This window comes from Tamandua tetradactyla, chromosome 3 (genome assembly GCF_023851605.1).
Source record: "Tamandua tetradactyla isolate mTamTet1 chromosome 3, mTamTet1.pri, whole genome shotgun sequence".
Taxonomy (NCBI): Eukaryota; Metazoa; Chordata; class Mammalia; order Pilosa; family Myrmecophagidae; genus Tamandua; species Tamandua tetradactyla.
Window position 1 is genome coordinate 188,349,391 of NC_135329.1, and position 17,767 is coordinate 188,367,157.

Here is a 17,767-nt window from a genome sequence, read left to right on the forward strand (position 1 = left end):
TTTCAAATGATTTTGAACTACTTCACTTTTGAGCAATAAATGTTTTTTCATAGAAATCTGAAATCAGTAAGATCCCATGGTCAAAGACGAATTTTCAATGTCATTAAAAACATTTAAGACTGTGTGAGAGGTACTGTAACTCATTTTTTGAATCTTTACAGTTTATGAAAAGAAATGTATGACGTATATTATTTAAGTTCCACATATATTAAAAATATACTGTTCTATTCTGTTTTAATCTTTAATTTGGGCACAGCATTAAGGTCTGTGAAAAGTATAGCTGAAATGCTAATTAGTAAAAATACGCAATTCCAGTTCCTTCTAGATTTTTTTTTAATAACAAGTATGCTAAGAATTATTTTGATTAATAGGGGTTCAGGGCTTAATTAAAATACTATTTCTCCAGAGTATTTGGCATAATAAAGAAAATTAAAAGGAGTAATGAATAACACATAAAGCGTACTAATCAAATTTCTAGGAATGAAAGGAATATAACCACTTCTGAAAATGTAAGGGAAAAAAGTAATAAAGATTCTGTAGCAGGAGACCTGATTCACTGATTTGCCATTAAAACATAATACAGAAATACTACGTTATGTTATAAATTTGTGTAAAGCAAATTAGATGACTTGTGTAGTAAATTTCAGTTACCAAATAGGACACCAATCGCTTTTATTTCCTACTTTTTCTTACTTTTATTTACTACCTAATGGCATGTCTGGGACAAAGGTTTTAAAGTACAGTTCATTTTTTCATTGGACTAAGAACTTGATTGTAATCGTCAGCTGATCTGTTGCTGCTGGCACATTCAAATTTTTTATTTCTCATACCAACTTCCCTCACCCATCATTAAAACGTCATTTAAATTCCACATATAAAAAAATATTTCATTCATTTTGTTTTGAGTGTTGTTCAGATACAAAAGTAGAAAGAGGGTTGCAATTGCTACATATGTTTAAAATTTAGCCAAGAAAGCATACTTCTATAAAATACAGTGATTAAATGAAAAATGTAGCCTTAAGACAGACTATCTCTGAATAATTCATAATAAGTGGAAATGGTTTTATTAAAGAACAAATTGACTACTGTTGCATATCTAAACGAAACTGAGACTGTATCATTTTATTTTGAAGTTTTTTTTTTTTTTTTTGGTCTGAATGAGCAATATTTAGAATTAACCAATCAGCTACTGGTTTTGTTCATACCCAGCTAAAAGGGTTTTAACTGTAGTGCCCACCTTCACCACTGGATTAAAATGAGGATTGTGTGAGGATTAAAAGAAATAGTTCACTGCAAGTGCTTAGTACATTGCCTAGCGTCTAGAGAGAGTTCAGGAAATAACAAATATTATCTATAAATTACCTAACTATTGGGACTATACAACTGAACAAGACATGACTGGTTTCTGCTGCAATAGAGTTTGCAAGCAGAGTTCCAAAGAGAAAATTATCAGCCTGCATAAGGACCATTAAAAAAAAAAAAGTAGCTAGCATTTACTGAATGGATACTGTATTACAGACGTTTTATATCTTTAAACTGTAAAAAGTAAATTTAGCATGTATGTATACGTTATATATATATATATATATATATATATATATATCAGACATAAGAAAAATTAATGCATGCCAGTGCTGGGCTCATTTTATCAAGCAAGTAAATAGAAATTTAGAGAGAAAATTTTCAAGTCTTCAATTTAGAAGGCAGCACTGTGGCATTAATAATATACAATAATAAAGAACTAAAGTAAAATAAAACAAAAGAGGAAATACTTTCTACAAATAATAATGTTCATAATGACAGAGATTAGAATTAAAACCATCATATTAAACTCAACTCCTATACCAGTAATTATAAGAATTAATTCTTAAATTGTGGCCATTGTGTGGAATATTCTCTGTTTGGCCATCATAGTCACTTTTTACACCTATTTGCTCTGCTCTACTACGGCAGAAAGCTAATTTTATTGGCTTTACCAATAGGCTCCTTTGTCTGGTTAAGCTCCGTCAAGGAGACGCATCAGCAAGACATCAGAGGGTGGAAAGAGAGTGAGGTCATGGTGTTTGTTCCCCCAGTCACAGATTATCAGTGGCATTCCATTGTTGAAGGTCAGTGCTCAACACTGTCTCCTACTTCCACAGCTCTTTCTTTTAATTCTGGTGACCTCCTGGTTCTCTTGCAGCTTCAGACACAGGGTTGGTAATGGCTTCCTGCTATTTTCAGCCTCACAGTGCTTATGTGTGGCAAGTGGCTACCATACTGGACAGGGAAGCCCTAAACTACTGTCTCAGCCAAGATAGAAAACGAAAAACAATAGTGCATCTCTGGGTAAATTACAGAGGTTAGTGTGGTATCATCAAAGAACTAAAAAAATTGGTGACTCTTAGCGCACACCCATTTAAACTGCTGGGCTAAGTCAAGATCTGTACGGTTCTGTGGATGAATGTAGACTTAATCATGTAGCAGTTCTAGCTGTGGTAAAAATACCACAGTTTCAGCTGTATAGACCAGTTGCTTTTATTTCCTACAACCTTGCACTGGTTTGAAAAGGATGCATGTCCCCCAGAAAAGCCATGTTTTAATCTTAATCCCATTTTGTAAAGGAAGCGGTTTCTTCTAATCCCTATTCAGTACTGTGTGTTTGAAACTGTAATTAGATCATCTCCCTGGAGATGTGATGTAATCGAGAGTGGTTGTTAAACTGGATTAGGTGACGACATGTCTCCATCCGTTTGGGTGGGTCTTGATTACTTTCTGAAGTCCTATAAAAGAGGAAACATTTTGGAGAATAGGAGATTCAGAGAGAGCCAGAGAAGAATGACATAGCCATGAGAAGCAGAGAGCCCACTAGCCAGCAACCTTTGGAGATGAAGAAGGAAAACGCCTCCCGGGGAGCTTCATGAAATAGGAAGCCAGGAGAGAAAGCTAGCAGATGATGCCGTGCTCGCCATGTGCCCTTCCAGATGAGAGAGGAACCCTGACTGTGTTCACCATGTGCCTTCTCACTTGAAAGAGAAACCCTTCATAGGGTTCAAGAAGGCCTTCATAGGCCTTCTTGAACCAAGGTATCTTTTCCTGGATGCCTTAGATTGGACATTTCTATAGACTTGTTTTAATTGAGATATTTTCATGGCCTTGGAACTGTAAACTAGCAACTTATTACATTACCCTTCTTAAAAGCCATTCCGTTTCTGGTATAGTGCATTCCAGCAGCTAGCAAACTAGAACAAATCTTAAAATTAAGATACCACAGCTAGAACCGTGGTATCATTACTGGAGCACATCAATATAGTTCTTGACATTAGTATGGATCTGTTGACTGACTTTGTGATTTCTTGTTAAAATAATTCCTATCAGCAAAGATAATCAGAAGCAGTTTGCCTTTACATTGCAAGGACACTATTTTACCTAAACTATTCTAGCCTAAGGCTAGGTCAACTGTGCTCTCTCTTTCATAATATAGTCCAGAGAGAATTGTTCATTGAGCATCTCACAAAACATAAAGTTGGACAATTACAATGATTTCTGGACCTGGGGAAGAGGAAGCAGTAAACAGCCGAGATGTTTCAGTAATAACTCCAGGAAAGTTCAGGGACATGAAGCAAAGATAAAGTTTATAGTAGTGGTCTGGGGCATGTTGAAATAGACCCTATGATGGCTTGAAGCTGTATGTACTCCAGAAAAGATCATGTTCAGAAAATATCAGTTAATCCATTCCTGTGGGTGCAGACCTATTATGGGCAGGACCTTATGATTAGGTTATTTCAGTTGATATGTGACCCATCTCTTTCAAGGTATGTCTTAATCCTCTTACTGGAGTCCTTTATAAGAAAACAAAAGATAGGAAAAAAACCACAGAGAACTTGAGTGAGGAAGCCACTGAAGCCAGAAGATAAAAGTAGTTAAACTCAAGAGAGGAGAAATTGCCATGTGCCTTGATGTCTGATGGAGGAGCCCAAACTCACTAGTAGCAGGATACAGGGAGAAAGCATCACCTTTTGATGTGCTGAGCAGCATATTTTCAGAATTGTAAATTTGTAAGTTAATAAATCCCCATTTTAAAAGCCAACCCACTTCTGATATTTTGAATTTTGCCAGCTTTAGCAAACTAAAACTGATTCTTTAAAATAAGAGACCAAATTACTACACTTTACACCTTCTGCCATGAAAAAGGAGGCACAAAAGCCCGGTGGTCCTTTGGATTTTGTAAGCAACATACAACAAATTTTTATATGCTATTTTGAACATATACTCAATAATCCACAAGGCTACCATGTTCAAAGGGGTCTAGAGAAGAAAAGATTCTGAGCATGACCCTGCTGTGATGAAAGCCCTTCTCTACCTTTGGCACTAAGACCCAGAAGATGCAGTGATTTCTGGAAATTTCTATGGTAAAGATAGAGATGCTTCATAGCACATCCATCAAAGGGAGCATCAGATTGCAGCTCCCTAAGGGTTTTTAGAGTAAGGGCCCCCATCTTCTACTATGAACTATTCTCCTTCTGAAAAGCTGCGGCTGACTTGCAATGGACCCTGGTTATATGTATGGACCATGGGACTCTAAATGATAGGTAACCAAACTATTCATCACAAACTAGGTATTATCTGATTCACCATTTCATAAAATAAGATATACATAACAGAATTTCATTTATAAATGAAACTGGGACCATGCAAGTCGAGAAGTTCAAGAATAATGCTGCATGAGCAAGTAGCTCAGATGTCCCTGGTATCTGTTCCTACTACTTCATAATCTCTCTTTCAACCCATGCCCATGACCTCACAGGGAGTTCTCAATGACTAGTTACTAGAGGATGAAATTCTGCCTAGTTTATAGGCAGAATTTCTTGATATCTGGTACCAGCTGTGACTGCTGTGTTACAGGCCCACTTAAGTTGTCTGGCTCTGAAAGACAAAAGTGAAAAGATATCCCTCCTCCAGCAGATAGAACTTCAGATAATACATTTGACTGTACTCTTTGCGTGGAAGACAATTTAGCTGAGGTGATGAAACACGACATAGTCACATGGTTAGCAACCATGAACAATAAGACTGGAAGACCAGTGACAAGAAGGAATGGGGGAGAAGTGTGGATGTACCTCTGAGAATTGATACAGAGTGTGCCAATATGGTATTCCATGAAAACACCTTTGGGCAAGCATCCGCTTTGGAAGATATTCTTAGTAATCTGGACAAGGTGATCTCTGTTATAGATGTCTGACTCCTTACTTGGTTGTTCTTGTGCTTGCTCAATGGGTCCATGTACAATGTGACCATGGAAGCAGGGGTAGAGATTCTCTATCAATTCAACAACATGGAATTCTCTCTCTTATGAATGATTTAACTACTATCATTGCTGAGTTCCTAACTTTCCACAGCTGTGACCCTGATATAGCACCATTCCCTAAGGGGATCAACCAGTAAATTGATGGCAGTAGGATACTAATATAGGACTCCTTCCCATATGGAAGAGGCAGTAATACATTCTCATAGGAATAGATAGATATTCAGGATACGGGTTTGCTTCTCTTTTCTTCAATGCTTTTGCCAGTTCCACCATGCTTGGATTTAATAGAATGTTTACACTTACAGTGGCATTCCATACAATACTGCCTTCAACAAGGGAACTCATTTCATGGCAAAGGAAATATAGCAGTGGACTCAATCCCATAAAACTCACTAGTTATAACTCGTTCCTTATCATCCAGAATCTGCTGACTAAATGGAGTAGTAAAATGGCCTACCAATGGAGCAATTTTTTTTTTTTTTGGTTGCCAGCTGGAAAAAGTTTGGATATGTCCAATAGGACAAGATGCATGCCTACAGCTATCTCCTCCACAGTCAAAGTGCATGAGTCTGAGAACAAAGAGGTGAAGATAGGAGTGACCCCTCTAACCACTACATCAAATATCTCATTTAAATGACTTTTCCTTCCTGGCTTATGAGTTTGGAACTGGTGGTCTTAAAGATCTCAATGCCAAGGAAAAGACTGTTTTTCCCAGAGATCAGAGTCTTGCATGTGTTGTACTGGAAGCTTAGATTTCTCCCTGGCTATTTTGGGCTCCTCAAACTTATGGACTAACAGGGAGAAAAATGGGCTACTGGCTAATAAGTGATCCAGATGACCAAGCAATTTTTGGTTACTTACTATACAATGGAGGCAAGGTGAACTATGTTCAGACTGGGTCACCTCTTAACATAAATTTATCCAATAATTCTGGGTAATTGAAAACTGCAGTAAACCAAGAAAAACAGGACTACCCAAAACTCAAAGCTTGTTGGAATTAAAGTCTGGTCACCTATCAGGTGAAGAACCTGATCTGGCCCAGAGGCTGAAAGACAGTAAGAGAGTAAGAGGAAGATAGAATTTGTAGTGAAAGAAGAAGCTATAAATGATCATCTTGGGCTTTCTGATCAACTAGAGAAGCAAGGACTTGAGCAGTGGTTCTTTGTTTCTTTTTCTCCCCCTTTTCCCTACAACTTACTATAAAGAACATTGGTGATACCTATTATTTTAGATTCCAGTTGAAAGTATGACTGAATTGACATCCCCTTGATGATGCAGTAACTGGATTGGATTTTGTATTCCCCCATGAAGGGGACCCAAGTATTTTATCTGGAAAAAGGACAAAAACAGACGCTGAGAGACAAAGGGATCAACTATGCTAGATATTCTCCCTTTGCCCATCTAGATCCAATCTCAACTGTTCTCTATCTTTCTCTTTGCCCCTAAGAAATGGACTTTTATGGACTTCATCAAAGACCTTCTTTTTTCCTTTCTGGCTTCAGGTAAGTTTCAGCCAATAGGAGACCTTGCAGGAGACAGGAGGGTGGAAAGAGAGTGAAATCAGGAATCTATTTCTCTAGTTCCCTGCTTGCCAAATCCTAAACTGACAGTGGTTACATTTCACTGCTCAAGGGCAGAGTTCCTACTTAGTAGGCTCTCTTATACTCACAGTTTTTTTTTTCTCTCTCTCCTTCTCTGGGCTCTAGTTATTGTTCTGTGCCATTCCTCATCAGGCCAAAGGCTGGTAAGGCTCCACAGTGCTGCTAGCTATGACATGTTTCACCATCTCTTTTGTTTTTCCTTAATATTGCCTACACGCTTATAAAAAGTCACTTAGTTAAACTCTCTTTAATTACCCTAGTTGAGTATGCCATTTATTTATATATCTGCAAAAATCATGAGCTAATAAAACAAATTGCAAAATCAGCATCATAACAGCTGTAAGGACCGTACGTTTATTTATGGACAGAAAAGTAATATAACTATGTATACTAAACCATAATATTAAAATCAACATAGAGTGTAAATAATGAAATAGGAGATTTTTAAGTTACATCTTGCCTCAACTTGATACAACAGATCTGTTCATGAAAAGCTATGTGTTATATAATCCTTGGTCAACTCAATAATACTTAATAATTCAGAGTACATGGCAAGCTAAAGGAAACGTCTATCATGTCTTAAAAATATCTTTTAATAAAGAACACTTTTTGTAATAAAATAATATTACTTTAAGATACAATTTTCATATCACAAATTTAAAACAAAATGTCACAGTTTTAAGTACCCAAAATATTTTGAGTCAGGAAGGCAAGTAAAATATATACTTAAAGTATTTTAATATTTGCATTGATTTACTTTTTATGTAACTACTCCTATTTAAGAGCTAATGTTTAAAATAGTTTATATTGAGTTCACTTTTATGTTAAAAAACTAAGCATAGCCTTGTTAACAGGAAAATGTAAAGAAAAATAACATAGGTATTAACTCATAATCCACAGCACTCTCTAATGCAGTCATTTCCATCATATCTTCATATCAAATGAAAATTTTAATGTACCATTCTGGATGGAGGGAGAATATAAAAGTGGTTTGAGAATGTTCTATATTAATTTTCCACCTTCAACTTCTTGGTTACGGCAGTCTATGTTAAAAGCCAAATGAGATGCATTCAAATTTCTAATCATTCTTTTATGTGCTATATTGTTTTCACTTTTTTTTTTTTTTTGGATGGCACTTACTTTTGATTTTTTAATGATGATTTATGAAGCACAGATAATTTCAGATAATAGCCAATGGCTATAGTTCAAGAGCTAAAGAAAACATGGTAAGTAAAACGGAATATAAAATATTCTAACAGTCAACTTTCTAAAGAACATTATTTTTCAAGTTTATAAATAGCAATATTTGATTTCCCACTTAGGTCCCCCACCTAGACACTGTAACAATAAAAAAAAAAATCACAGCTTTAATCTCGACAGTAACTGGAGCATGTAACTGATATTTTACTATATCTTTTATTATATACGATTAGCCATAATTACTGCATTTATAATTGTGACAAATTTTAAAAATCAGAAAATTTATATAACACGTTTTTCTTATTCCAATAGCTTGAAAAAAGAGACTCTTCAGTTGACAGTGCTCCTTTTTGATAAAACTATAAGGCTTAAAAAAAAAGGCCATATGCATTTTGCTAAATTTATCAGTTATTTAGTATTAATTTAAAAAAATACTGTCTAGCTTATTTCTTGCTACATACCAAAACTACCAGTTACTTTGTAGTAATCTCTAGCACTGTCCTGAATTCTCAAAGAATTGGTGGCACTTACCAGAGTGGGTCCTGAGGTGTCCTGTGAGAGCGTCCCTTCTCCTACAGGCGTAGCTGCAGAAAGGACATTTGAACGGCTTCTCTCCAGAGTGTAACTTTATGTGCCTCAGAAGGTTGCCCTTCTGAGTAAAAGAAGCCCCACACTGGTTACAATGGAAGGGACGTTCACCTGCAGGGAAGAAAATAAGTGGGAAGATTAAGTAAGTTATGTGCAAGTGACTAATTTGCCACATATTGTTAACTAGGGCCAATTCTCTGTGCTAGAATGTAGCAGTCTTCAACTCCCTCATAAGCCTACAATCATATATATCTTTCTAGAATTTGATTTGATAATACCAAATTCTGAAGCTGAAGGTCAAAGTGGCCATTTCTCATCTTCATATAAATTTGACAGGATACATGCCATTAACTTAAAAGAATAGCAATAATAGAATTTACCATTCATTGAACAACTAGTTGCCATTGCTTTACTGATTTTACTGGTTGCTTTAGATTCATTATTTTGAGCCTCACGATAACATTAGGCATTATTTGGTGTTAACATTACTAACATTATTAGGTATCATTACTTTTAGTTAACAAATGAAGAAATTGAAGTTCAAAAGTATCAATCTATTTGACCGAAGTCACAGAGCTATTAAGTATTAGAGCTGAGAATTGTTTCTTGGATGCCTTTTGTAATTGACTACAAAACCTCATTCTTTTTATTTTACCATGCTATTTCTTTACAAATCACTAACATTTTGAATTGGAAGGGAAATTAAAAGATCATTTAGTCCAACTCCCTCATTGTGCTGAGAAGGAAAAGGGGCAAAAGAAGTTAAATGAATGAACAAGATCATAGTGCTTATTACCATAAGACTTTCAGGTCTCTTGATTTTCCTGGCCACTAACAATGAAACTTTTGGCAAATTTTCCTCATAAATCGGGGGAAACTCAAAGAAAATTATTCATCCAGATATCTTCCTGTATACTCTTTCTGTTATGAAAAACATTTGTTGATGGGGATCTTTTCTCCTGTTAATGGCATTGCTAAAACATTGTTTAAACTGGGATTATCACTTCAGTCTGTTGTCATCAATTGGCTGTCACTAGTGTTACCAAACATAAGGACACAGAGACAACGAAGCAGGAAAATTGTCAAGTAGGATCGACGTGTTAACATTATCAAACAATGAAAAAATTAGTACTTTTAAAAGTTTGTCTATCTTTAAAGACAGACATGAAATAAATTATAAATTAATATATAAATAGAATAAATGCATCATAGTAAAGCTCTATGTTTAGAATAAAAATAAAATTAAAAAGTAATTCCCTTTTGGTTGAACTGGTTCATTTCGGTACTTGAAGCCCAATGATTATAGTTTCAGATTTTTTTCAAAAATTTTACACTGAATTGTCATATTTCATATATCTTTAACTGAAATGTTCAGAATAACAGTGAACAATATATATTTTTTGGTTCTTTGATATAAATGCAAAGCTCAATGTTTCTGTTTATTAAAGAAAACCAGGAGACATAAAGAAGGTAAACTGCTATCGCTTTCTGGCAGCACACCACTGACATTCTAGCATTTATAAAACTTTAAGAGAGTGAAAATTTGCTAGATCAGATCTATCTAAAATTCCATACTACTTTCTCATTTTTGAACTAAATAAGGTACAAACTGAAAATGCGTAATCTGTGTGTGTGTGTATTTGTATGTGTGAGGCTGCATGTGTGTGTATGTGTGCAGGTTTTCCATAAGAAATATGGAGATCTAATGAACTAAGTCCTCAAAATGATTTAGATTGAAAAAATCCATCGTGTTAAATTTACCTTAGGTTTAACCTTATTTAATTTGCTGAAATTGGTTGATAAAATAAAAATTTATTTCAGCTCTAAATGCAGTTTAAAAGGGAAATACTTTACCTAAAACACTTACATGGTGTCTTACAAAATGAAGTTTGTTAAAAATCTAATTTAGCAGATCTTTTTCATCATACACACACACATACACAAATTAACTTGATTATTTTTAATAGACTAATAATCAACAACTCTTTAAAATCAGAATTTTCTACTCCTCATTTCTCCCATATCATTAGTAATAAAGGGCATCTCCTTCTTTAGATTAACTTTTTAAAGAGAGTAGAAATATTTTATTTTATTTTACTTTTGGAACCTACACAGGATTTCCCAGCCAACTAACAAATTAGTACGTAAAATCTTAAAAAATGAAGTAATTAAATTATAAATGAAGTAAATAAAAAATAACTGAATTCATGTTTGACTTTGGAAAATACTCTGTTGGTATGATAACTTCATTTTTAAAACCTTCTATAATCTTGAGTTGAAATATTTTAAATCCTTAAGTTGGAGAGTCAATTTATATATTAGCATTATTTATAGTAATGCTAATATAAAGGAGAAAAAATATAAGGCTAATGCTTTATAAAAACATTTTTAAATTCACAAGATAGCCAATTACCTAACTAATTTTTATTAAAGTAATGATAGGATAATTCAGTCTTTATTTTTATAAACTATTCTAGACATTTTCAAATATTTTTAATAAGAAATTACTTCTGAATTTACATGTTACCTGCAATGGGAGTAGATGAAATAAAAAGGCATCTAGGTCTACCAGGAAATGTTTTTGTGCTGCTGGGGTACATGAGTCTTCATGTGAAGGCTTCTATTATGCTTCCCATGCCCATAAAGAAAAAAGTAAAGAAGTAAAGAAATAGGCATGATGAAGCAAATAGTCACACTCCCTTTTTTGATAAGAGAAAAGGGCATTTTTGTCAACACTGCACTGTGATTTTAACCATATAAGTCTTTGGAAAGTATTGATTGGCTTTTTTGTATAAATTTTGATCAATATTTTTTACTTCAGAAACTAATTCTATGGCTTTCTTTATTTTGGTTTGAAATCAGCTGAACTACTTTTAATATTAATGTTTTGACTATATAAAATGATTATTATGATTTCAACAACTCTCCATAATTTTGTGGTTGTTACACACTAAATTTAGTTGGAATTACAGTGAAATCCTCAGTAACAGTGTATGAAAACATGACTAATTTAGGAATTTTTTTTTTTTAGTATACATAATTATATTTCAGGAATTAACCAATCCAAACACAAGAGTTATATCCAAATATTTTTAACTACAAATAAAAATAAGTGAATAGAAAAGTTCCCAAAACACCATCTCTGAAGAAATGTCAGCAATCCTTTTAACCAAATGTTGTGAGTTACTGCCTCGCCTATGCTTTACAGATAAATAAAAATACATATTTATCTGATAATTAAGGAAAAGATTCAATTAACTACCTAATTGTCTATGCAACTTCAAATTACACATCTCAATTATTTCTTTTTAATAAATTGGTTGTTTTTTTCTTTAAACTGAATGGATTTACAAGGGTTTTTTTGGAGTCTAAATAGAACTTGTCTGGAAAAAAAAACAATATTAATGTTCTTCACATGCAAATCAAAATAAATTTCAGGAAAACTTCACAAATTCATTAAATATGTGAGTGACATTATAGAGCAATCCAATTCAAACAATCAAAACAGGTTATAGTTTCTGTGATAGCTAATCCTTCTGTGGAAGGATACAATGTCTAAATTGACAACTCTGGATCAGGGATGACAACTAAGTGTGGCCACTGGCTATCCTTCATTTCCATTCTAAATTTGCTTTGTTTTCATTTTTAACCAAATTTATCAATCTACTCAATGATTAATTTTAAGTTATTCACAGCATGAGGTAATCTATCATTCTTATTATGGAATAAGTTATATTTTAATGTTTTAAATATTCAATTGAAATGCAACTGCATATGAATGAATTTGTTTTGGTGAGTCAAAGGCAGAGGACGTTTCTGTGCTAGAAGGAACAACCTATAAGTACGCAAAATCCCAAGCACCTCTAGAGCAAGAGAATGGCTCCACAAAGCAGCAATGTTCAAAAGATGGTCTGAAAACTTAACGTTACAAAGATGGGAGTACTCGGCCCTGAAGAGGGGCAAAAATAAGGATATTCTATATTTATAATGTCCCATCATGTTTGTGCATGAATTGATTTACTATCTCTACTTATTTTTTCTTATATTCCCAATGAAGAGTGCCTGGAGTATCCGATGTAAATATTACCTGATTATCTACTAAAGTAGCAATACCAAAGAAAAAACACCAAATCATTAAATGAAACTCTAGAATTGGCACTTTAGTAGAATATGAAAGAGAAAGAAGAAGAAGTGAACTAGATCTGATACTCCATGTTGTTGTAACAAATTGGGTGGTTGCATATCATTTTTCACTACTAATTTTATATTAGATATTCTATGAGCTAAAAATGCACAAAATATGTTTCCCAAAGGCTTAATAAGGATTTAAGACAGTGTTTTTATACAAGCAATAAATAATTGGGGGCAGGCAGCTCTACAGTCAAATGTATATTTGGTTAGTGACTAAATTTTGACCACATTTTTTCAACCTAGTTTAAATTAAAGAAGCACAAATAGACCTTCTGTTCTCAAATAGTTCTAAAACGGAGTTGAAAATGTTATGACCCACTCAGATGTATAAACTAGGTCATCAGAAATACATGTTAATATAGCTAATTAAAAAGTATTATTGCCAAAATTGCCAAAATTTCAAAGTCACCACTGTATGGCATGTATCAATGAACAACTATTAACTCTAACACAAATCTCCCAGATATCAGAAAAATGGAATAATTTTCACAATATCTCAATAAACATTTATGTCACCACTACCCCTTGCCCCTCAAACGCTCATAGTGTTACAAGGGTATTTTAAATGGCCGTTTAGTTCATCCTTGCCTTTTGTAGTTGAGTGAATCCTGTATTTATAGGACTTCTGGAAATCTGTATAACTATTTAGAAACATTTTCTATGTCAGGATCATTTTCAAAATTGAAATAATTCAAATACACCACAGTAGTAAATTGTGCAGAGCAGGTATTTAATACTGCTATGTTCATAAACTAACAATCCTCAGGAAAATAACTCTCTATTTAGTGCAACATTGATTAACCTAAATTTTCAAGAATGAGTACACTGGCTCTTTGAAATTTCTTAACTCAGTATACAAAAAGCTTATTTAAAATCTTCAAAAAATGTTTTATATTTTCAGCCTTAATATTAACACTTTTCAACTGAATAGTCATTAGATTGATTTTTAGTTTGTATTTTACTAGGTGAGAGAATTTACATATTTGAATGAGTATCTTCCTCAATATAACCACTGAGAGAATGAATTTATTAAAACTTTTTGGAACTCTTCTTTCATAATTGCAATTAGAATTACTTCATGAGCACAGGAGAAAAGTAGACCCATTTTATAGTCTTTTCCTTTTTTCTATATAAAATATCATACTATCAAGTCGACCTTTATTTTCCATGAGACATTTTTAAAAATTTTAGAAAAAAAAGCTGCCACTATTAAATGTAAATATCTTTAAAACATCATACTTGTACAATGGGACTTCAAAACAAAACAAAAATGTTAACAGACTATATGGTTGGAATAAGAGTAAATGCTGATTACTTTTATTATAACACTGATTTTATCATGTAACTTCTCACTAGAATTTTAAAAATATCAGCCTTACTTTACAGTCAGGCCTCATCATAAATTACTGGTGTATTCCTGGACATCAGGAAGCCTTGATTCTAGCTTCAGCAATGTCCTTACCTAGCTAAGAGACAACGCACAAATCACTTGACTGTTTTGGGCCTCCATTTCTTCATGTATAAAATGGGAGGTTTGGACTAAAAAGACTTTGAATCACATTTTATCTCTCATGCTTAACAAATGGTTGATTATTGAGAAGTAAATTTAAAAAATCTATTTCTTTATTGTGATTTTTCTCTCCTTCAAAGGAGTATCTCATTTTAAAACTCTGAAGGTATTAGTTGATTTTGTTTCATATATGTTTTCTATTATAGTTAAATCTATCATTTCCTTTAAATCTAATTTCATATGAATTCTACCACAGCCTCATTTTTGTTGCTTTTTAAAAAAATTTTTAACAAAGGACTTAGATTTAAATAAGCATTCCATTCAGTTTTCATGAAGGACTTTCCATTACTCAAAATTCTAAAAGTATATATTAAATTAATCTGAAGGTTTTCTTCATGCCATTTCATAATTACACATCCCTACCTGTACAACTGCTGCTGTCACATTCCACCTTACACATCTCCTTGCAGGAGTTATAATAAAAAATTATAGGAAGATGGTAAATCCCCAAACAAAGGGAATTCTGCCAACTACAGAGAGAATGGCAGGCAAAGATTGATTGGAAAGTGTATTCTAAGAATTTAACTAGATAAAGTGAAAATTATTCACCCTTATATAAATGCATGAGTACCATTTAAAAATTAAAAACTCCCAGCTACCACACTATGTTACCTGCCCATGGGTATGGTAAAGTATGTTTAGAAATACAAAAAGATTAAGTTACACAATGAAATTCTCCTATACCTTTTGAACCCTTATTATATTATTGCTATATTAAGAACTGTGGAAACTGAATCCCAAACTTCTTTTCTGATATGCTATTCAGATTTGAAGGCTGGAAGTCAAGACCCAGGCTACTCTCTGCTTTTCAGCAATCCAATACTAGCAGAATTCTGAAAAGGTAGTTTCACCATTGCCACCCCTGAATGGAAAGGAAAGAGAATAGATGTCAGGTAATATCAACATCAGATGTCACAGGCAGTCATCAGGTTATTCTTTCAGCTGCTTACCAGTGTGACTCCTTTTATGTACCATAAGCACATTGGGCCCAATGCAAACCATGCCACAGACGTCACATTTCAGTTTACCATTCGGAAGCCGGATTCCTCCCTCGCCTTGAAGCTCCTGGACTTTCCTGTTGTCAGTCACCTCGCTGCTCTCAATTAGGGGCTCTTCTAGGCTGCTACCCTCATCATGGCCCCTGATCTCGTCTTCACGGCTCAGGGCTTTCCTGTCACACTCTTCATCACTCTGCATTTCTAGCTTTACTGAATTTGCTGCAATTTAAAAAGAAGAAAATGATAAATTGTAAATATATGATTTGTAGTCTCATCTACATTTTCTATTCATTGCTATTCTATTAATATAGGTAGAAATAATATAAGTAGCATCTAGTGCATTGCCAAATGCAATATGAACACCTACTTTGCTATAGAGCATTTTAGTGAGGCTTTGGCATGAAAGTAAAGCTCTGTCAAGAAAGCTCTAGGTAAACATAATGACCCTTTATTTCTGCACATAGGTATTTCTTTAAATCATTCATTTCCTTTCATTCTTTTTCCATATAATTATCCCATTATTGCAGCACTATTTGTTGATTTTTTTTTTTTTTGGAAGTACACAGGCCGGTAATTGAACCTGGGTCTCCCGCATGGCAGGCGAGAATTCTACCACTGAACTATCCTTGCACCCCCTATATACAGTTTTTTGTTTTTGTTTTTTTTTTCCTCGCGTGGGCAGGCACCAGGAACTGAACTCGGATCTCCAGCATGGCAGGCAAGAACTTTGTCACTGAGCCACCAATGCCTGCCCCCCACTATACTTTTAAAGCAAGTCTTTAAACAATTCTGGTATTGGCGCGTCAGTTTGCCAGGGAGGCCACTGAAACTGAGATAGGTTCATGGAATAGACAAGATCAGATATTGCTAGCTCACGAACCAGGCTTCTCAATTTAACAATCATTATATTTACTTCATAGTCTCTCATTCATATCACAGTACTTGTGTAAACCTGCTTCTAAACAGAGTAAGAGAAACTAACTTGGGAACTTAATCCTGCAAATATCTTAGATATATGAAAACACACTGGCAAGGCAAATGCATTAAAATCAGACCAAATACATATATTCAGTTTAGAGCTGTATACATGTACATAAACCTTGCATGCTCTCAAGTTATTCTACCTTTTTTTCTACATGAAGAAACTATTTTATGAAACAGTCCACAAATCAAAGAATTCTAACTCTAATCTACACACACCAAAAAGCAGTGAATGACAGGAACAGCTTAGCATACATGCACACACTTGTGACTGTTAAGAAATTTAATGCCGTCTGTTTGCTGTTTTTGGATCATCCCACAGAAAAGTTGGAATTTTGTTAGCACAGCCCTCATATTGGATTCTGACAGTTTTTTTTTTTTTTTTTTGCAAAGCAGAAGCAAGGTTTAAATGAATATCCTTTTTTTTTTTTTTTTTACCCAGTGATCTTGAATATTTTTTAAGAAGTCATGTAAGTGTTACTGAGAAAAACATAAATTATTTGGTACTACTTGAATAGAGGAAATATTTTCACAAAAAGGAAGTAAGTTCTTTTCACTGCAATTGTTTTCTTAGAGAAACCACACATTCTGTGATTTGTCATTAGTACTGAACACTGCAAGTAGTGCTATTAAAATGGCTTCTCCTGCTCCCCAGATCTCTGCTTGGAGCTGCCTAGTTAACTAGAGGCAGAATGAATCAATGAGATCACTGGATTTAGTCAGGAAACCTTAACTCTAGTACATGCTTTAACATTTACCAGCAGTATAATCTTTACACTAATTATTTAAAATTTGAATCGTATGTCTTTCATTTGCAAATTGACGATGAATTCAGAGTACTGAATAAAGTTTGAGCAGAACAGTTTAACTATTGAGAGTAGAGATCCTCTAACCAAACCGCTTGGATTTGAATATTAGTTCTAGCATTTATCAAAAGCAACATCAGCTTCAGAGAGATATTTAAGTTCTCCATGTCTTCTATAAAATGGGAATAATAATGGCACTCACTTCATAGGGCTGATGTGGGCATTAAATGAATATACATAGGAAATGTGCTTAGAACAGTAACTGGAACATAGTAAACTCTCAAAAAGGAACAGCTATTCTTTTTCTCTAGACACACTGTGTGCTATCTATTCTGTAAGATATTGTGAAGATCAATTGATTTATAGTATATGAACTCCTCTGAGAACTATGAAAGAGATATATCCTTCCTGGTCCCTCAGTATTCTGTATCTCTAATAGAGTATCTCCTATATTAAGTTTAACCCTATTTATGCCTTACTGATTTTTGTGAAGAGTAGGGACAATGTTTTGTTCATCTTTGTATTCTCAGCATGCCAAAAAAAAA

At 34.0% G+C, this 17,767-nt stretch overlaps 1 protein-coding gene across 23 annotated transcripts in view; it reads right to left on the reverse strand.

The window, feature by feature from the left end:
- Positions 1 to 17,767, reverse strand: part of IKZF2 (IKAROS family zinc finger 2) — a 154,922-nt gene that overhangs the window by 40,597 nt on the left and 96,558 nt on the right. For 19 of the 23 annotated variants that reach the window (XM_077155006.1, XM_077155010.1, XM_077154995.1 and 16 more), the window contains 2 exons: positions 15,388 to 15,654; positions 8,620 to 8,787 (listed from right to left, as the gene is read on the reverse strand). In XM_077155006.1, coding sequence (XP_077011121.1) covers positions 8,620 to 8,787; positions 15,388 to 15,654 — 435 coding nt within the window. The remainder of the gene's footprint in view (positions 1 to 8,619; positions 8,788 to 15,387; positions 15,655 to 17,767) is intronic. The other 4 variants (XM_077155019.1, XM_077155018.1, XM_077155014.1 and 1 more) reach the window with 1 other exon arrangement.